The sequence below is a fragment of the Salmo salar genome, chromosome ssa24 (assembly GCF_905237065.1).
Source record: "Salmo salar chromosome ssa24, Ssal_v3.1, whole genome shotgun sequence".
Classification (NCBI taxonomy): domain Eukaryota; kingdom Metazoa; phylum Chordata; class Actinopteri; order Salmoniformes; family Salmonidae; genus Salmo; species Salmo salar.
Genome location: NC_059465.1, coordinates 46,593,590 through 46,616,017, shown reverse-complemented (window position 1 = coordinate 46,616,017; position 22,428 = coordinate 46,593,590). Strand labels below are relative to the sequence as shown.

General features: G+C 43.8%; 1 protein-coding gene across 9 annotated transcripts in view; it reads left to right on the top strand.

The window, feature by feature from the left end:
- The window catches only part of LOC106585972 (atrial natriuretic peptide receptor 3), a 61,314-nt gene that overhangs the window by 16,382 nt on the left and 22,504 nt on the right, over positions 1-22,428 (top strand). For all 9 annotated transcript variants that reach the window (XR_006761777.1, XR_006761780.1, XR_006761781.1 and 6 more), the window contains exons 2-3: positions 7,300-7,422; positions 10,670-10,845. Coding sequence is in view for 3 of the 9 variants with exons in the window: in XM_045706897.1 (XP_045562853.1) it covers positions 7,300-7,422; positions 10,670-10,845 (299 nt within the window). In the remaining 6 variants the exon portion in view is untranslated. The remainder of the gene's footprint in view (positions 1-7,299; positions 7,423-10,669; positions 10,846-22,428) is intronic.

The following is a 22,428-nucleotide window of genomic DNA, read 5'->3' as shown; positions in this document are numbered from 1 at the left end:
ACCGCTTACCACAGGCATTTTGTTGATATCATTCATTACTTTAAAGTAGCCTGTACTAGAGAAACGTTAAGTTTGACGTTTTAAATAAGTTTGCTAAAATGGGTAATCACAACTAGTAACAGCAGTTAAAAGGGAAATTTAACAAAACCTATCATTATCGCATCAGTTCTGGCAATTTATCGCCATGTGGATTTCTGACCAATTTGCCCAGCTCTACGCCAAACACAAACAGATCTGGGACCAGCCTGAGGACAGGTTTCCCCTGGCTGTGCTGTGTAGTGTTTCCATTAACAGGTCTGGGACCAGCCTGAGGACAGGTTTCCCCTGGCTGTGCTGTGTAGTGTTTCCATTAACAGGTCTGGGACCAGATATCCCCTGGCTGTGCTGTATAGTGTTTCCATTAACAGGTCTGGGACCAGGTTTCCCCTGGCTGTGCTGTATAGTGTTTCCATTAACAGGTCTGGGACCAGCCTGAGGACAGGTTTCCCCTGGCTGTGCTGTATAGTGTTTCCATTAACAGGTCTGGGACCAGCCTGAGGACAGATATCCCCTGGCTGTGCTGTATAGTGTTTCCATTAACAGGTCTGGGACCAGGTTTCCCCTGGCTGTGCTGTGTAGTGTTTCCATTAACAGGTCTGGGACCAGCCTGAGGACAGATATCCCCTGGCTGTGCTGTATAGTGTTTCCATTAACAGGTCTGGGACCAGGCTACTGTGGGGCTGGTAAGCCTGCGGTACTTGGTACCTCTCCAGGGAAGATCTGAATGAAGAGGTTGTTGTTGTTTCTCCTCGTGATCGTCAACTAGAAGTAGTTAGATCAACTATGTAGTTACATTGACATGATCAACACCTAATACTATTATAACTGTGCAGGAGGCTTATGCTTCTAGCTGGGACATCGGTTTCTCTTCATCACCTCATTGTCCCGCTTGCTCAGCTTCCGATCCATTTCATTTTACTGTTGTCTTTGCCCAGTAATGTTTGTACCCTGTTTTGTGCTGCTACCATGTTTTGTGTTGCTGCCATGTTGTTGTGATGCTGTGTTGCTACCATGTTCTGTTGCTACCGTGTTGTTGTCATGCTGTGTTGCTACCATGTTGTTGTCATGTTCTGTTGCTACCATGTTGTTGTCATGTTGTGCTGCTACCATGTTGTTGTCATGTTCTGTTGCTACCATGTTGTTGTCATGTTGTGCTGCTACCATGTTTTGTGTTGCTGCCATGTTGTTGTGATGTTGTTCTGCTACCATGTTCTGTTGCTACCATGTTGTTGTGATGCTGTTTTCTACCATGTTCTGTTGCTACCGTGTTGTTGTCATGCTGTGTTGCTACTGTGTTGTTGTCATGCTGTGTTGCTACTGTGTTGTTGTCATGTTGTGTTGCTACCATGTTGTTGTCATGCTGTGTTGCTACCATGTTGTTGTCATGCTGTGTTGCTACCATGTTGTTGTCATGCTGTGTTGCTACCATGTTGTTGTCATGCTGTGTTGCTTCCGTGCTGTATTGTTGCCTTAGGTCTCTCTTTATGTAGTGTTGTGTTGTCTCTCTTGTCGTGATGTGTGTTTTGTCCTATATTTTTATTTAATTTATTATTATTTTTAATTCCATTTTATTTTAAATTTTGCCTTTTGGTAGGCCGTCATTCTTAATAATAATTTCTTCTTAACTGACTTGCCTAGTTAAATAAAGGTTAAATAAATAAAACATACACACACAGAACAGGTGGCTGGTGGCACCTTAATTACATTTACATTTTTACATTTTAGTCATTTAGCAGACGCTCTTATCCAGAGCGACTTACAGTAGTGAATACATACATTTCATTCCATTTTTTTTAACTAACTTATTTCCATGTATGTACTATGTGTGAAGGGAGGACGGGCTCAAAGTAATGGCTGGAATGGAATAAACGGAACAGTATCAAACACAGCGTTTCCATATGTTTGATACCATTCCAGTCAGTCCGTTCCAGCTATTATAATGAGCCGTTCTCCCTTCACACATAGTACATACATGGAAATAAGTTAGTTCCACTTGTTGAAATAAGAATGCATAATCAGAAAATAACCCCATACTGCAAAATATGGTGGTGGTTCTTTGATGTAATGGGGTCAAAGGCATCATGAACTCTACCCAGTACATGGACATTTTAGCCAGAAACCTGGTTACCTTTGTTTGAGGCTGAAACTTGGCAGGAACTACAGATCTTCCAGCAAGACAATAACCCCAAGCACACATCAAAATCGACATTTTGCAATAGCCGTCTCAGTCTCCCCTGGACTTAAACCCCATTTTGAAACACTGTGATTTGAATTCATGAGGGCAAGTCCATAAGAACAGATGAAGGATATCAACGATCTGGAAAGATTCTGTATGGAGGAACGGGTCTAAGATTCCTCCCAATGTGTTCTAGATTCCTCCCAATGTGTTCTAGATTCCTCCCAATGTGTTCTAGAATCTTATAAAACATTCTAGAAAAAGGCTCAGGACTCTATTTAATCTGGATGGCTGAAACGTTACAGATTGCGTGATAGAAATGTTAAGGTCATTCCCAGGTGAACCGACATATGAAGTATTTTGCCGTGAATGCAGTATTATTGCCGCGAATGCAGTAATATTGCCGTGAATGCAGTATTATTGCCGTGAATGCAGTATTTTGCCGTGAATGCAGTATTTTGCTGTGAATGCAGTATTTTGCTGTGAATGCAGTATTTTGCCGTGAATGCAGTATTTTGCCGTGAATGCAGTATTTTGCTAACACCGGAATCGTTGCCTTTTTAAATTGAAATCATGCTGTACTGCTGCGATACGGGTTGAATAGAGCTCATTATCCTCGTAAGGTTAGGTATTGAAAACAAGGGGTGCCAATAATTTTTTAACCACATGCTTTTTTTAAGAAGAAAATTATCACTTCTTAAACAAAATCTCTTTCTCTGGGCAATTGTATTATTATAAAATAATATACATGTTCACCTTTTTTGGAGCGTTCAATATAGTTATTGTTTATTTGATACTGTCTTTATCAAGGGTGCCGATAATTATATACTGTCTGGTTGAGTCCAGGGTTAGGAGGGTCCTCATAGGCCTGTATTGTACTGTCTGGTTGAGTCCAGGGTTAGGAGGGTCCTCATAGGCCTGTATTGTACTGTCTGGTTGAATCCAGGGTTAGGAGGGTCCTCATAGGCCTGTATTGTCTGGTTGAGTCCAGGGTTAGGAGGGTCCTCATAGGCCTGTATTGAATGGTTGAGTCCAGGGTTAGGAGGGTCCTCATAGGCCTGTATTGTACTGTCTGGTTGAATCCAGGGTTAGGAGGGTCCTCATAGGCCTGTATTGTCTGGTTGAGTCCAGGGTTAGGAGGGTCCTCATAGGCCTGTATTGTACTCTCTGGTTGAGTCCAGGGTTAGGAGGGTCCTCATAGGCCTGTACTGTCTGGTTGAGTCCAGGGTTAGGAGGGTCCTCATAGGCCTGTATTGTCTGGTTGAGTCCAGGGTTAGGAGGGTCCTCATAGGCCTGTATTGTCTGGTTGAGTCCAGGGTTAGGAGGGTCCTCATAGGCCTGTATTGTACTCTCTGGTTGAGTCCAGGGTTAGGAGGGTCCTCATAGGCCTGTATTGTATTGTCTGGTTGAGTCCAGGGTTAGGAGGGTCCTCATAGGCCTGTATTGTACTCTCTGGTTGAGTCCAGGGTTAGGAGGGTCCTCATAGGCCTGTACTCTCTGGTTGAATCCAGGGTTAGGATGGTGCGCTAAGTAATTGTGCACTTCTGAAACCACAAGAAGCAAGTGGGCACAACGTGCCATGTTCACGTGTGTGTGTGTTTGTGTGTGTGTGTGTGTGTGTGTGTGTGTGTGTGTGTGTGTGTGTGTGTGTGTGTGTGTGTGTGTGTGTGTGTGTGTGTGTGTGTGTGTGTGTGTGTGTGTGTGTGTGTGTGTGTGTGTGTGTAGACTTACATTGTGGGTGTAACCAAGGTGGTACAAGATAAATCATATCATTGAAGCTCATTAATCTGATATAAAAAGTAGTGTTTTTATTTCCCTCTACTTCTATAGAACCAACGACTACAAACCCCTGGTACTTCTATAGAACCAACGACTACAAACACCTGGTACTTCTATAGAACCAACGACTACAAACACCTGGTACTTCTATAGAACCAACGACTACAAACACCTGGTACTTCTATAGAACCAACGACTACAAACACCTGGTACTTCTATAGAACCAACGACTACAAACACCTGGTACTTCTATAGAACCAACGACTACAAACACCTGGTACTTCTATAGAACCAACGACTACAAACACCTGGTACTTCTATAGAACCAACGACTACAAACACCTGGTACTTCTATAGAACCAACGACTACAAACACCTGGTACTTCTATAGAACCAACAACATCTACAAACTCCTGGTACTTCTATAGAACCAACGACTACAAACACCTGGTACTTCTATAGAACCAACAACATCTACAAACACCTGGTACTTCTATAGAACCAACAACATCTACAAACACCTGGTACTTCTATAGAACCAACGACTACAAACACCTGGTACTTCTATAGAACCAACATCTACAAACACCTGGTACTTCTATAGAACCAACGACTACAAACACCTGGTACCTCTATAGAACCAACAACATCTACAAACACCTGGTACTTCTATAGAACCAACGACTACAAACACCTGGTACTTCTATAGAACCAACGACTACAAACACCTGGTACTTCTATAGAACCAACGACTACAAACACCTGGTACTTCTATAGAACCAACAACATCTACAAACACCTGGTACTTCTATAGAACCAACGACTACAAACACCTGGTACTTCTATAGAACCAACAACATATACAAACACCTGGTACTTCTATAGAACCAACGACTACAAACACCTGGTACTTCGATAGAACCAACATCTATAAACACCTGGTACTTCTATAGAACCAACGACTACAAACACCTGGTACTTCTATAGAACCAACGACTACAAACACCTGGTACTTCTATAGAACCAACAACATCTACAAACACCTGGTACTTCTATAGAACCAATGACTACAAACACCTGGTACTTCTATAGAACCAACGACTACAAAAACCTGGTACCTCTATAGAACCAACGACATCTACAAACACCTGGTACTTCTATAGAACCAACGACTACAAAAACCTGGTACCTCTATAGAACCAACAACATCTACAAACACCTGGTACCTCTATAGAACCAACAACTACAAACACCTGGTACTTCTATAGAACCAACGACTACAAACACCTGGTACTTCTATAGAACCAACATCTACAAACACCTGGTACTTCTATAGAACCAACGACTACAAACACCTGGTACTTCTATAGAACCAACGACTACAAACACCTGGTACTTCTATAGAACCAACAACTACAAACACCTGGTACTTCTATAGAACCAACATCTACAAACACCTGGTACTTCTATAGAACCAACAACTACAAACACCTGGTACTTCTATAGAACCAACGACTACAAACACCTGGTACTTCTATAGAACCAACAACTACAAACACCTGGTACTTCTATAGAACCAACAACTACAAACACCTGGTACTTCTATAGAACCAACAACATCTACAAACACCTGGTACTTCTATAGAACCAACAACTACAAACACCTGGTACTTCTATAGACCCAACAACATCTACAAACACCTGGTACTTCTATAGAACCAACGACATCTACAAACACCTGGTACTTCTATAGAACCAACAACTACAAACACCTGGTACTTCTATAGAACCAACAACTACAAACACCTGGTACTTCTATAGAACCAACAACATCTACAAACACCTGGTACTTCTATAGAACCAACAACTACAAACACCTGGTACTTCTATAGACCCAACAACATCTACAAACACCTGGTACTTCTATAGAACCAACAACATCTACAAACACCTGGTACTTCTATAGAACCAACAACTACAAACACCTGGTACTTCTATAGAACCAACGACTACAAACACCTGGTACTTCTATAGAACCAACAACATCTACAAACACCTGGTACTTCTATAGAACCAACATCTACAAACACCTGGTACTTCTATAGAACCAACGACTACAAAAACCTGGTACCTCTATAGAACCAACGACATCTACAAACACCTGGTACTTCTATAGAACCAACGACTACAAAAACCTGGTACCTCTATAGAACCAACAACTACAAACACCTGGTACTTCTATAGTACCAACAACATCTACAAACACCTGGTACTTCTATAGAACCAACAACATCTACAAACACCTGGTACTTCTATAGAACCAACGACTACAAACACCTGGTACTTCTATAGAACCAACAACTACAAACACCTGGTACTTCTATAGAACCAACAACATCTACAAACACCTGGTACTTCTATAGAACCAACGACTACAAACACCTGGTACTTCTATAGAACCAACAACATATACAAACACCTGGTACTTCTATAGAACCAACAACATATACAAACACCTGGTACTTCTATAGAACCAACGACTACAAACACCTGGTACTTCTATAGAACCAACGACTACAAACACCTGGTACTTCTATAGAACCAATGACTACAAACACCTGGTACTTCTATAGAACCAACGACTACAAACACCTGGTACTTCTATAGAACCAATGACTACAAACACCTGGTACTTCTATAGAACCAACAACTACAAACACCTGGTACTTGAGTTGAAGCTGGGTTGAGGTGTAACACCGTTTCCTCCATGTCTTGTTGAAGCTGGGATGAGGTGTAACACCGTTTCCTCCATGTCTTGTTGAAGCTGGGTTGAGGTGTAACACCGTTTCCTCCATGTCTTGTTGAAGCTGGGTTGAGGTGTAACACCGTTTCCTCCATGTCTTGTTGAAGCTGGGTTGAGGTGTAACACCGTTTCCTCCATGTCTTGTTGAAGCTGGGATGAGGTGTAACACCGTTTCCTCCATGTCTTGTTGAAGCTGGGATGAGGTGTAACACCGTTTCCTCCATGTCTTGTTGAAGCTGGGTTGAGTTGTAACACCGTTTCCTCCATGTCTTGTTGAAGCTGGATTGAGTTGTAACACCTTTTCCTCCATGTCTTGTTGAAGCTGGGTTGAGTTGTAACACTGTTTACTCCATGTCTTCTCGTCTTGTTGAAGCTGGGTTGAGGCGTAACACCGTTTCCTCCATGTCTTGTTGAAGCTGGGTTGAGTTGTAACACCGTTTCCTCCATGTCTTCTCGTCTTGTTGAGGTGTAACACCGTTTCCTTCCTGTCGTTTCCTTGCAGTTGTTATCATGTGTGCGGGAGCAGACGTTGTCCGAGACATCATGCTAGCAGTTCACAGAAGGAGGCTGACCAACGGCAGCTACATTTTCTTCAACATCGAACTCTTCAACTCCTCGTCCTACGGTAAAAATACACATCAGCACAACGTTGCCCACCCTACATATATACTCTGTTGTTCCCTACATATATACTCTGTTGTTCCCAGCCCTGCATATATACTCTGTTGTTCCCTACATATATACTCTGTTGTTCCCTACATATATACTCTGTTGTTCCCAGCCCTACATATATACTCTGTTGTTCCCTACATATATACTCTGTTGTTCCCTACATATATTCTCTGTTGTTCCCAGCCCTACATATATACTCTGTTGTTCCCTACATATATTCTCTGTTGTTCCCTACATATATACTCTGTTGTTCCCTACATATATACTCTGTAGTTCCCTACATATATACTATGTTGTTCCCTACATATATTCTCTGTTGTTCCCTACATATATACTCTGTTGTTCCCTACATATATTCTTTGTTGTTCCCTACATATATATATTCTGTTGTTCCCAGCCCTACATATATACTCTGTTGTTCCCTACATATATACTCTGTTGTTCCCTACATATATACTCTGTTGTTACCAGCCCTACATATATTCTCTGTTGTTCCCTACATATATACTCTGTAGTTCCCTACATATATACTATGTTGTTCCCTACATATATTCTCTGTTGTTCCCTACATATATACTTTGTTGTTCCCTACATATATTCTTTGTTGTTCCCTACATATATATATTCTGTTGTTCCCAGCCCTACATATATACTCTGTTGTTCCCTACATATATACTCTGTTGTTCCCTACATATATACTCTGTTGTTCCCAGCCCTACATATATACTCTGTTGTTCCCAGCCCTACATATATACTCTGTTGTTCCCTACATATATACTATGTTGTTCCCAGCCCTACATATATACTCTGTTGTTCCCTACATATATACTCTGTAGTTTCCTACATATATACTCTGTTGTTCCCAGCCCTACATATATACTCTGTTGTTCCCAGCCCTAGATATATACTCTGTTGTTCCCAGCCCTACATATATACTCTGTTCTTCCCAGCCCTACATATATACTCTGTTGTTCCCTACATATATACTCTGTTGTTCCCTACATATATACTCTGTTGTTCCCTACATATATACTCTGATGTTCCCTACATATATTCTCTGTTGTTCCCTACATATATTCTCTGTTTTTCCCAGCCTTACATACAGGGCCTTCGGAAAGTATTCAGACCCCTTGACTTTTTCAACATTTTGTAACGTTACAGCCTTATATGAAAATTGATTAAATAAATAAATGTCCTCAGCAATCTACACCCCATAATAACAAAGCGAAAACAGGTTTGCAGAAATGTTTGCAAATGTATATATAAGTATTCAGCCTCTTTGCTATGAGACTCGAAATTGAGCTCAGGTGCATCCTGTTTCCATTGATCATCCTTGAGATGTTTCTACAACTTGATTGGACTCCACCTGTGGTAAATTAAATTGAATGGACATGATTTGGAAAGGCACACACCTGTCTATATAAGGTCCCACAGTTGACAGTGCATGTCAGAGCAAAAACCAAGCCATGATGTCGAAGGAATTGTCCGTAGAGCTCCGAGACAGGATTGTGTCGAGGCACAGATCTGGGGAAGGGTACCAAAACATTTCTGCAGCATTGAAGGTCCCCAAGAACACAGTGGCCTCCATTATTCTTAAATGGAAGAAGTTTGGAACCACCAAGACTCTTCCTAGAGCTGGCTGCCCGGCCAAACTGAGCAATCGGGGGGGAAGGACCTTGGTCAGGGAGGTGACCAAGAACCTAATGGTCACTCTGACAGAACTCCAGAGTTCCTCTGTGGAGATGGGAGAACCTTCCAGAAGGACAATCTACTCTGCAACATTCCACCAATCAGGCCTTTATGGTACAGTGGCCAGACGGAAACCACTCCTCAGTAAAAGGCACATGACAGCTCGCTTGGAGTTTGCCAAAAGGCACCTAAAGACACTCAGACCTTGAGAAACAAGATTCTCTAGTCTGATGAAACCAAGATTGAACTCTTTGGCCTGAATGCCAAGCGTCACATACCAGTGTGGATGCTATGTACACTACATACTGTATTTACAGTAGGAGCCCCTATACCAGTGTGGATGCTATGAACACTACATACTGTATTTACAGTAGGAGCCCCTATACCAGTGTGGATGCTATGTACACTACATACTGTATTTACAGTAGGAGCCTCTATACCAGTGTGGATGCTATGAACACTACATACTGTATTTACAGTAGACCTAGCCCCTATACCAGTGTGGATGCTATGAACACTACATACTGTATTTACAGTAGACCTAGCCCCTATACCAGTGTGGATGCTATGTACACTACATACTGTATTTACAGTAGGAGCCCCTATAAAAGTGTGAATGCTATTGAAGACATATAATTACTTAGAACAATGTGGACTGCGAATGGGTTCAAGTTAACGTGTTTAGCAAAGATGGGATCCATTTTGTTATTTAGTTTCTGTGAGCCATTTAACAAACTAACATTGGAATTGGAATTGATTCCAAGGCAATAAATGACAGACTGTAAATACACAACATGAAACAGCCACATATTTGACCTTGGAGCTCCTTCTGATTGGCCAGTGAGGGGCCAAGCCTCGACACGCCCACAACTTGTCTATTCATCAGAACCCAGCCCTTTCGCTCCAACGCCAGCAAGTGGGCCGATAACTGTTATAGTGAAACTAGCAACAATATATCTGACAAACTGCTGAAACCCATAGCGTTACTGCCTGAGCTTAGATTCACTATGGTTACGTTTGTTATAATAGAACCCCATGTTGTAATGCTTGGCAGGAGTAAAGGCCTGCACACCATGTTTTAATGCTTGGCCGGAGTAAATGCCTGCACACCATGTTTTAATGCTTGGCCGGAATAAAGGCCTGCACACCATGTTTTAATGCTTGGCCGGAGTAAAGGCCTGCACACCATGTTTTAATGCTTGGCCATGTTGTAATGCTTGGCCGGAATAAAGGCCTTCCCACCATGTTGTAATGCTTGGCCATGTTGTAATGCTTGGCTGGAATAAAGGCCTGCACACCATGTTTTAATGCTTGGCCATGTTGTAATGCTTGGCTGGAATAAAGGCCTGCACACCATGTTTTAATGCTTGGCCATGTTGTAATGCTTGGCCGGAATAAAGGCCTTCCCATGCCCAGGGCTGCACTACATGGTAATAGACAGAAACTTTTCAACATGTCAAAAATGTCACCTCTTTTTTTTTTTCTTCATCTCTCCCTGTTTGGTTTCCTAGGCAATGGCTCGTGGAAGCGAGGGGATAGGTACGACAGTGAGGCGCGACAGGCGTACTCTGCCCTCAACACGGTCACGCTGCTCCGGACGGTCAAACCTGAGTTTGAGAACTTCTCCCTGGAGGTCAAGAGATCCATTCAGAAGGCTGGACTACTGGACTGTGACGACTGTGACAATGTAAGTACGTCTGGCACCCTAAACTCTGGTCTGGCACCATAGACCGTAGTCTCTTAGACCCTACACCCTAAACTCTGGTCTGGCACCATAGACCGTATTCTCTTAGACCCTACACCCTAAACTCTGGTCTGGCACCATAGACTGTAGTCTATTAGACCCTACACCCTAAACTCTGGTCTGGCAGCATAGACTGTAGTCTCTTAGACCCTACACCCTAAACTCTGGTCTGGCACCATAGACTGTAGTCTCTTAGACCCTACACCTTAAACTCTTAGTGTACCTACAGTAGGTCTGGCACCCTACACCCTAAACTCTTAGTGTACATACAGTAGGTCTGGTACCCTACACCCTTAACTCTTAGTGTACGTACAGTAGGTCTGGCACCCTACACCCTAAACTCTTAGTGTACATACAGTAGATCTGGCACCCTACACCCTAAACTCTTAGTGTACGTACAGTAGGTCTGGCACCCTACACCCTACACCCTAAACTCTTAGTGTACGTACAGTAGGTCTGGCACCCTAAACTCTTAATGTACGTACAGTAGGTCTGGCACCATAGACCGTAGTCTCTTAGACCCTACACCTTAAACTCTTAGTGTACCTACAGTAGGTCTGGCACCCTACATCCTAAACTCTTAGTGTACGTACAGTAGGTCTGGCACCATAGACCGTAGTCTCTTAGACCCTACACCTTAAACTCTTAGTGTACCTACAGTAGATCTGGCACCCTACACCCTAAACTCTGGTCTGGCACCATAGACCGTAGTCTCTTAGACCCTACACCCTAAACTCTTAGTGTACATACAGTAGATCTGGCACCCTACACCCTACACCCTAAACTCTTAGTGTACGTACAGTAGATCTGGCACCCTACACCCTAAACTCTTAGTGTGCGTACAGTAGATCTGGCACCCTACACCCTAAACTCTTAGTGTATGTACAGTAGATCTGGCACCCTACACCCTAAACTCTTAGTGTGCGTACAGTAGATCTGGCACCCTACACCCTAAACTCTTAGTGTGCGTACAGTAGGTCTGGCACCCTACACCCTAAACTCTTAGTGTGCGTACAGTAGATCTGGCACCCTACACCCTAAACTCTTAGTGTACCTACAGTAGATCTGGCACCCTACACCCTAAACTCTTAGTGTACCTACAGTAGGTCTGGTACCCTACACCCTACACCCTAAACTCTGGTCTGGCACCATAGACTGTAGTCCATTAGAACCTACATCCCAGAGACCCTTAGTTAACGGTGACGACTGTGACTATGTATGTCTGGCACCCTAAACCCTAAAACCAATTGTTAACTGTGAAGACTGTGATCATGTATATACAGTACCAGTCAAAAGTTTGGACACACCTACTCATTCAAGGGTTTTTCTTTATTTTTTTACTATTTTCTACATTGTAGAATAATAGTGAAAACATCAAAACTATGAAATAACACATATGGAATCATGTAGTAACCAAAAAAGTGTTAAACAAATCAAAATATATTTTAGATTTTAGATTCTTCAAAGTAGCCACCCTTTGCCTTGATGACAGCTTTGCACACTCTTGGCATTCTCTCAACCAGCTTCACCTGGAATGCTTTTCCAACAGTCTTGAAGGAGTTCCCACATATGCTGAGCACTTGTTGGCTGCTTTTCCTTCACTCTGTTGTCCGACTCATCCCAAACCATCTCAATTTGGTTGAGATCGGGGGATTGTGGAGGCCAGGTCATCTGATGCAGCATTTCATCACTCTCCTTCTTGTTAAAATATCCCTTATACAACCTGAAGCTGTGTTGGGTCATTGTCCTGTTGAAAAACAAATGATAGTCCCACTAAGCCCAAACCAGATGGGATGGTGTTTCGCGGCGGAATGCTGTGGTAGCCATGCTGGTTAAGTGTGCCTTGAATTCTAAATAAATCACAGACAGTGTCACTAGCAAAGCACCCCCACACCATAACACCACCTCCTCCATGCTTCACGGTGGGAAATACAAATTCGGAGCTCATCCGTTCACCCACACAGCATCTCACAAAGACACGGCGGTTGGAACCATAAATCTCACATTTGGACTCATCAGACCAAAGGACAGATTTCCACCGGTCTAATGTCCATTGCTCGTGTTTCTTGGCCCAAGCAAGTCTCTTCTTATTATTGTTGTCCTTTAGTAGTGGTTTCTTTGCAGCAATTCGACCATGAAGGCCTGATTCACGCAGTCTCCTCTGAACTGTTGATGTTGTGATGTGTCTGTTACTTGAACTCTGTGAAGCATTTATTTGGACTGCTATTTCTGAGGCTGGTAACCCTAATGAACTTATCCTCTGCAGCAGAGGTAACTCTGGGTCTTCCTTTCCTGTGGTTGTCCTCATGAGAGCCAGTTTCATCATAGCGCTTGATGTTTTCTTGCGACTGCACTTGAAGAAACTTTAAAAGTTCTTGAAGTTTCCCGTATTGACTGACCTTCATGTCTTAAGGTAATGATGGACTGTCATTTCTCTTTGCTTATTTGAGCTGTTCTTGCCATAATATGGACTCTGTATTTTAGCATAGGGCTATCTTCTTTATACCAACCCTACCTTGTCACAGCACAGCTGTGTGTGTGTGTGTACTACAGCGGCTGGGGGGAGGTGTGTGTGTGTGTGTGTGTGTGTGTGTGTGTGTGTGTGTGTGTGTGTGTGTGTGTGTGTGTGTGTGTGTGTGTGTGTGTGTGTGTGTGTGTGTGTGTGTGTGTGTGTGTGTGTGTGTGTGTGTGTGTGTGTGTGTGTGTGTACTACATGTCTGTGCTATGCTAGACCCAGCGGCTGGGAAGCCTCTCCAGTTAGTCTGTAAACACAGTGCTGAGTTGAGTCAAGGTAAACAATTACATAACGGACTGGGCCATATGCTCTTAGAAAAGGATTCCAAAAGGGTTCTTCGGCTGTCCCCAGAGAGGATGAGGGGAGCATTAGGGGGGTAGAGGGGAGCATTAGGGGGGTAGAGGGGGAGCATTAGGGGAGTAGAGGGGAGCATTGGGGGGGTAGAGGGGGAGCATTAGGGGGGTAGAGGGGAGCATTAGGGGGTAGAGGGGAGAGGATAGGGGGTAGAGGATAGGGGGTAGAGGATAGGGGGTAGAGGGGAGAGGATAGGGGGGAGAGGATAGGGGGTAGAGGGGAGAGGATAGGGGTTAGAGGGGAGCATTAGGGGGGTAGAGGGGAGCATTAGGGGGGTGGAGGGGAGAGGATAGGGGGGAGAGGATAGGGGGTAGAGGGGAGAGGATACGAGGGAGACGATAGGGTCATATTTGACCAGTACCACCCCCTACTCGCCATGTACTTTAGGATTCCCTATACTGAAATATAAACATAACACACTAAACTCTCTTGCCTGGTTGGACCAGTTGTTAGCTAGTTAGCTGGTGCCCCACGCTGAGGTAATGTGAAGTTCTTTCACTCTGAAGGAGAGGGTCAGGGGGATGTCTGGGAGGGAGAAAGGAGGCGTTATTCACAGGGGGAACTCGGCACCGATAATTCCTAGGTTGCTCGTCAGAATATATGTAAATTAGACACGCCAGCCACGACCAGCCTCAACCATCACAAGAGACTTCATTGTCAACAAGCCGTTCAGCTAGGGCTCTGCAAGGAGGAGGGAAAGATGGAGAGAGGGAGAGAAAGATTTCTTTTCACATGAGCCGTGGGTTGAGACAGGGATGCAGCTTAAGCCCCACCTTCTTTAACATACAGTTGAAGTCAGAAGTTTACATACACTTAGGTTGGAGTCATTAAAACTCGTTTTTCAACCACTCTACAAAATTCTTGTTAACAAACAATTGTTTTACAGACAGATTATTTCACTTATAATTCACTGTATCACAATTCCAGTGGGTCAGAAGTTTACATACACTAAGTTGACTGTGCCTTTAAACAGCTTGGAAAATTCCAGAAAATGATGTCATGGCTTTAGAAGCTTCTGATAGGCTAATTGACATAATTTAAGTCAATTGGAGGTGTACCTGTGGATGTATTTCAAGGCCTACCTTCAAACTCATTGCCTCTTTGCTTGACATCATGGGAAAATCAAAATAAATCAGCCAAGACCTCAGAAAACAATTGTAGACCTCCACAAGTCTGGTTCATCCTTGGGAGCAATTTCCAAATGCCTGAAGGTACCACGTTCATCTGTACAAACAATAGTACGCGAGTATAAACACCATGGGACCACGCAGCCGTCATACCGCTCAGGAGGGAGACGTGTTCTGTCTCCTAGAGATGAACGTACTTTGGTGTGAAAAGTGCAAATCAATCAAATTTCAAATCAAATCAAATTTATTTTTATATAGCCCTTCGTACATCAGCTGATATCTCAAAGTGCTGTACAGAAACCCAGCCTAAAACCCCAAACAGCAAGCAAAGCATGTGAAAGAAGCACGGTGGCTAGGAAAAACTCCCTAGGAAAAACTCCCTAGAAAGGCCAAAAACCTAGGAAGAAACCTAGAGAGGAACCAGGCTATGAGGGGTGGCCAGTCCTCTTCTGGCTGTGCAGGGTGGATATTATAACAGAACATGGTCAAGATGTTAAGATGTTCATAAATGACCAGCATGGTCAAATAATAATAATCATAGTAGTTGTCGAGGGTGCAACAAGCACGTCCGGTGAACAGGTCAGGGTTCCATGGCCGCAGGCAGAACAGTTGAAACTGGAGCAGCAGCACGGCCAGGTGGACTGGGGACAGCAAGGAGTCATCATACCAGGTAGTCCTGAGGCATGGTCCTAGGGCTCAGGTCCTCCGAGAGAAAGACAGAAAGAGAGAAGAGAGAATTAGAGAGAGCATATTTAAATTCACACAGGACACCGGATAAGACAAGAGAAATACTCCAGATGTAACAGACTGACCCTAGCCCCCCCGACACATAAACTACTGCAGCATAAATACTGGAGGCTGAGACAGGAGGGATCAGAAGACACTGTGGCCCCATCCGATGATACCCCCGGACAGGGCCAAACAGGCAGGATATAACCCCACCCACTTTGCCAAAGCACAGCCCCCACACCACTAGAGGGATGTCTCCAACCACCAACTTACCGTCCTAAGACAAGGCCGAGTATAGCCCACAGCGATCTCCGCCATGGCACAACCCAAGGGGGGGCGCCAGAACAACAGCAAAGGACCTTGTGAAGATACTAGAGGAAACAGGTACAAAAGTATCTATATCCACAGTAAAACGAGTCCTATATCGACATAACCTGAAAGGCCGCTCAGCAAGGAGAAGCCACTGCTCCAAAACCGTCATAAAAAGCCAGACTACGGTTTGCAACTGCACATGGGGACAAAGATCGCACTTTTTGGAGAAATGTCCTCTGGTCTGATGAAACAAAAATAGAACTGTTTGGCCATAATGACCATCGTTATGTTTCGAGGAAAAAGGGGGAGGCTTGCAAGTCGAAGAACACCATCCCAACCGTGAAGCACGGGGGTGGCAGCATCATGTTGTGGGGGTGCTTTGCTGCACGAGGGACTGGTGCACTTCACAAAATAGATGGCATCATGAGGACGGAAAATTACGTGGATATATTGAAGCAACATCTCAAGACATCAGTCAGGAAGTTAAATCTTGGTCGCAAATGGGTCTTCCAAATGGACAATGACCCCAAGCATACTTCCAAAGTTGTGGCAAAATGGCTTAAGGACAACAAAGTCAAGGTATTGGAGTGGCCATCGCAAAGCCCTGACCTCAATCCCATCGAAAATTTGTGGGCAGAACTGAAAAAGTGTGTGCGAGCAAGGAGGCCTACAAACCTGACTCAGTTACACCAGCTCTGTCAGGAGGAATGGACCAAAATTCACCCAACTTACTGTGGGAAGCTTGTGGAAGGCTACCCGAAACGTTTGACCCAAGTTAAACAATTTAAAGGCAATGCTACCAAATACTAATTGAGTCTATGTAAACTTCTGACCCACTGGGAATGTGATGAAAGAAACAAAAGCTGAAATAAATCATTCTCTCTAATATTATTCTGACGTTTCACATTCTTAAAATAAAGTGGTGATCCTAACGGACCTAAAACAGGGAATTGTTACTTGGATTAAATGTCAGGAATTGTGAAAAACAGAGTTTTAAATGTATTTGGCTAATGTGTATGTAAACTTCCAACTTCAACTGTATATGTCAACAAATTGGAGAAGGCACTAGAACAGTCTGCAGCAACCGTCCTGATCCTGGGGCTCTGTTCACAAACACAAACAGACCCCACAGAGTCATCACCTACAGAGAGATGAACCTGGAGAAGAGTCCCCTAAGCAAGCTGGTCCTGGGGCTCTGTTCACAAACACAAACACACCCCACAAAGCCCCAGGACAGCAACACAATTAGACCCAACCAAATCATGAGAAAACAAAAAGATAATTACTTGACACATTGGAAAGAATTAACAAAAAAACAGAGCAAACTAGAATGCTATTTGGCCCTAAACAGAGAGTACACAGTGGCAGAATACCTGACCACTGTGACTGACCCAAACTTAGGGAAAGCTTTGACTATGTACAGACTCAGTGAGCATAGCCTTGCTATTGAGAAAGGCCGCCGTAGGCAGACATAGCTCTCAAGAGAAGACATGCTATGTGCACACTGCCCACAAAATGAGGTGGAAACAGCTGCACTTCCTAACTTCCTGCCAAATGTATGACCATATTAGAGACACATATTTCCCTCAGATAACACAGACCCACAAAGAATTCAAAAACAAACCCAATTTTGATAAACTCCCATATCTACTGGGTGAAATACCACAATGTGCCATCACAGCAGCAAGATTTGTGACCTGTTGCCACAAGAAAAGGGCAACCAGTGAAGAACAAACACCATTGTAAATACAACCCATATTTATGTTAATTTATTTTCCCTTTCATACTTTAACTATTTGCACATCGTTACAACATTGTATATAGACAAATATACTTGCTTTGGCAATGTAAACATATGTTTCCAATGACAAAAAATCCCCTTGGAGAGCAGAGAGAGAGAGAGCAGAGAGAGAGAGAGAATCTCAGTGGATGGTCATATCCCCAATATTTCTATCCAATCCCAACCAGTAGGTGGGTGTGATGCGTTAGAGCTCTGTTATTACATTCACTAACATGACACACAGTACGTCGGTAAAAGGACCAAGCCTGAATCATTTGATTTGTGTCAGCAATCAAAACAAGAACAGGCCCTGAACGTCCAGAACAGACTGATGCTTTTCAACACCTCCAAACACAGGGCTCTGAATGTTACTTCTCCGTGTTGTGTTGAGTTGTTCTGAGAGCTCAAGTAAAAAGGTTTACAAGAGGGCATTCTCCCTGACCTTGTCGTGCGAGAAGCACTCAAAGCAAATCCTGTTCTATTCCCTGGATACATCAACTGATATTTGAGAGAGATCCCTCTATCTGCTGTGGAGCAACGCTACGGCTAATGTACTAACGTTACCAGATTCTTCAGTAATCTTGGTAATTAACAGAAAAATCTATCTTAACTTTGGTAATTTATACTCAAACTTCAAAAAAAAAAACTATATTGTTTTTAGTACATATTGAGTTTATAGTAGATAGACCATTCTGTTCCGGTGGAAATTGGCTAATTAATGAAAGAAGCATTTAATGAACGATGGCATAATTTTCAATTACCTCTACAACTCTTGTGGTCTTCACTTTTTTTCACAACTGCCACCTGTTTGATGCCAAAACGACATACTGACGTAGTAAAATAAATAGAACTGTGTTAAATAAAAAGATAGGAAGGATGTGGTATTTGGAAACACTCAAGTTTATGGTTTATATTTAGGATAATATTTTTGTAACGGCTGTCTGGAAGAGGGAACCAAGGTGCAGCAGAGGATGTGTTCATCATTAGAATTTTAATTCAAAAAACAAGAGAACACTACAAAATGAACAAAAACGACAGCAAACAGTCCTGTTAGGAAAAATACTCAAAACAGAAACAATTACCCACAAAACCCAAAGGAAAAACAGGCTCCTTATGTGTGACTCCCAATCAGCAACAACGAGCTTCAGCTGTGCCTGATTGGGAGCCACACACGGCCCAAAACAAAGAAATACCAAAACATAGAAAAAGGAACATAGAACGCCCACCCAATGTAACACCCTGGCCTGAACCAAAATAAAGAACAAAAAAACCCCTCTCTATGGCCAGGGCGTTACAATTTTACAGGTTTGTCTTCATTTTCTTTTTTGTTGCAACAATTTCAACAATTTTACTGAGTTTCAGTTCATATAAGGACATCAGTAAATAAATTCATAAGGCCCTAATCCATGGATTTCGCATGACTGGGAATACAGATATGCAGGCTGCTGATTGTGGCCTGTGGAATGTTGTTCCACTCCTCTTCAATGGCTGTGCGAAGTTTCTGGATATTGGTGGGAACTGGAACAGGCTGTCGATCCAGAGCATCCCAAACATGCTCAATGGGTGACATGTCTGGTGAGTATACAGGCCATGGAAGAACTGGGACATTTTCAGCGTCCAGGAATCGTGTACAGATCCTTTCAACATGGGTCGGTGCATTATCATACTGAACCATGAGGTGATGGTGGCGGATGAATGGCACGACAATGGGCCTCATGATCTTGCTAAGGTATCTCTGTGCATTCAAATTGCCATTGATAAAATGCAATTGTGTTTGTTGTCCGTAGCTTATGCCTATAACCCCACCTCCACCATGGGGCCCATACCATAACCCCACCTCCACCATGGGGCTCATACCATAACCCCACCTCCACCATGGGGCCCATACCATAACCCGCCATACACATGGTCAAAGATTGTGAGACCGGTTGGACATACTGCCAAATTCTCTAAAACAATGTTTTATGGTAGAGAAATTAACATTCAATTATCTGGCAACAGCTCTGGTTGACATTCCTGCAGTCAGCATGGCAATTGCACACTCTCTCAAAACTTGAGACATCAGTGGCATTGTGTTCTGTGACAAAACTGGCCTTTTATTGTCCCCCAGCACAAGGTGCACCTGTGTAATGATCATGCTGCTTAATCAGCTCCTTTATATGCCACACCTGTCAGGTGGATGGATTGTCTTGGCAAAGGAGAAATGCTCACTAACAGGGATGTAAACAAATTTGTGCACAACATTTGAGAGAAATAAGCTTTTTGTGCGTATGGAACATTTCTGGAATATTTTCGATTCCCAACGGGGACCAGTACATGTATGCACTCACTATTGTAAGTCTCTCTGGGTAAGAGAGTCTGCTAAATGACTCACTACTGTAGTGGCTCTGGATAAGAGAGTCGGCTAAATGACTCACTATTGTAGTGGCTCTGGACCAGAGAGTCTGCTAAATGACTCACTATTGTAGTGGCTCTGGACCAGAGAGTATACTAAATGACTCACTATTGTAGTGGCTCTGGACCAGAGAGTCTGCTAAATGACTCACTATTGTAGTGGCTCTGGACCAGAGAGTCTACTAAATGACTCACTATTGTAGTGGCCCTGGACCAGAGAGTCTGCTAAATGACTCACTATTGTAGAGGCTCTGGATCAGAGAGTCTGCTAAATGACTCACTATTGTAGTGGCTCTGGACCAGAGAGTCTGCTAAATGACTCACTACTGTAGTGGATCAGAGAGTCTGTTAAATGACTCACTACTGTAAGTGGCTCTGGATCAGAGAGTCTGTTAAATGACTCACTACTGTAAGTGGCTCTGGATCAGAGAGTCTGCTAAATGACTCACTACTGTAGTGGATCAGAGAGTCTGCTAAATGACTCACTACTCTAGTGGATCAGAGAGTCTGCTAAATGACTCACTACTGTAGTGGATCAGAGAGTCTGCTAAATGACTCGCTACTGTAGTGGCTCTGGATCAAAGAGTCTGTTAAATGATTCACTACTGTAAGTCTCTCTGGATCAGAGAGTCTGCTAAATGACTCACTACTGTAGTGGATCAGAGAGTCTGCTTAATGACTCACTACTATAAGTGTGACTTAACAGAGTATTGAAAAGGCATGTGTGATGTTGGCCTACAGTATAACAGAATGAGTATGTAGCGGCGTTAAAATCTCCTTCCGTTGATCATTCTGAGACAGTGCTACTGTCAGATGATTCATCTGTAGATTAATACGACTCAATATTTGTATGTTCTTTTTCCCAGGGGTCTTCATGTTATGGTCTTCATGTTAAGGTCTTCATGCAGGAAGCAGGCTGTTAAGGTCTTCATGCAGGAAGCAGGCTGTTAAGGTCTTCATGCAGGAAGCAGGCTGTTAAGGTCTTCATGCAGGAAGCAGGCTGTTAAGGTCTTCACGCAGGAAGCAGGCTGTTAAGGTCTTCATGCAGGAAGCAGGCTGTTAAGGTCTTCATGCAGGAAGCAGGCTGTTAAGGTCTTCATGCAGGAAGCAGGCTGTTAAGGTCTTCATGCAGGAAGCAGGCTGTTAAGGTCTTCACGCAGGAAGCAGGCTGTAAAGGTCTTCACGCAGGAAGCAGGCTGTTAAGGTCTTCACGCAGGAAGCAGGCTGTTAAGGTCTTCACGCAGGAAGCAGGCTGTAAAGGTCTTCACGCAGGAAGCAGGCTGTAAAGGTCTTCACGCAGGAAGCAGGCTGTAAAGGTCTTCACGCAGGAAGCAGGCTGTTAAGGTCTTCACGCAGGAAGCAGGCTGTTAAGGTCTTCACGCAGGAAGCAGGCTGTTTAGGTCTTCACGCAGGAAGCAGGCTGTTAAGGTCTTCACGCAGGAAGCAGGCTGTTAAGGTCTTCACGCAGGAAGCAGGCTGTTTAGGTCTTCATGCAGGAAGCAGGCTGTTAAGGTCTTCACGCAGGAAGCAGGCTGTTTAGGTCTTCATGCAGGAAGCAGGCTGTTAAGGTCTTCATGCAGGAAGCAGGCTGTAAAGGTCTTCACGCAGGAAGCAGGCTGTTAAGGTCTTCATGCAGGAAGCAGGCTGTTAAGGTCTTCATGCAGGAAGCAGGCTGTAAAGGTCTTCATGCAGGAAGCAGGCTGTAAAGGTCTTCATGCAGGAAGCAGGCTGTTAAGGTCTTCACGCAGGAAGCAGGCTGTTAAGGTCTTCACGCAGGAAGCAGGCTGTAAAGGTCTTCACGCAGGAAGCAGGCTGTTAAGGTCTTCACGCAGGAAGCAGGCTGTAAAGGTCTTCACGCAGGAAGCAGGCTGTTAAGGTCTTCACGCAGGAAGCAGGCTGTTAAGGTCTTCACGCAGGAAGCAGGCTGTTAAGGTCTTCACGCAGGAAGCAGGCTGTTTAGGTCTTCACGCAGGAAGCAGGCTGTTAAGGTCTTCATGCAGGAAGCAGGCTGTAAAGGTCTTCATGCAGGAAGCAGGCTGTTTAGGTCTTCACGCAGGAAGCAGGCTGTTTAGGTCTTCACGCAGGAAGCAGGCTGTAAAGGTCTTCATGCAGGAAGCAGGCTGTTAAGGTCTTCACGCAGGAAGCAGGCTGTTAAGGTCTTCACGCAGGCATCAGTGTGTGTGTGTGTGTGTACACATGCCTTATTGTGTTGTTGCTTGTGCGTGTGTGTGTGTGTGTGTGCGCGTGTGTGGGTCTCTCTGATGTCTACAGTGTGTCACGGAGAGACAGGGCGTCAGGTCTGTGCTTGAAGCAGC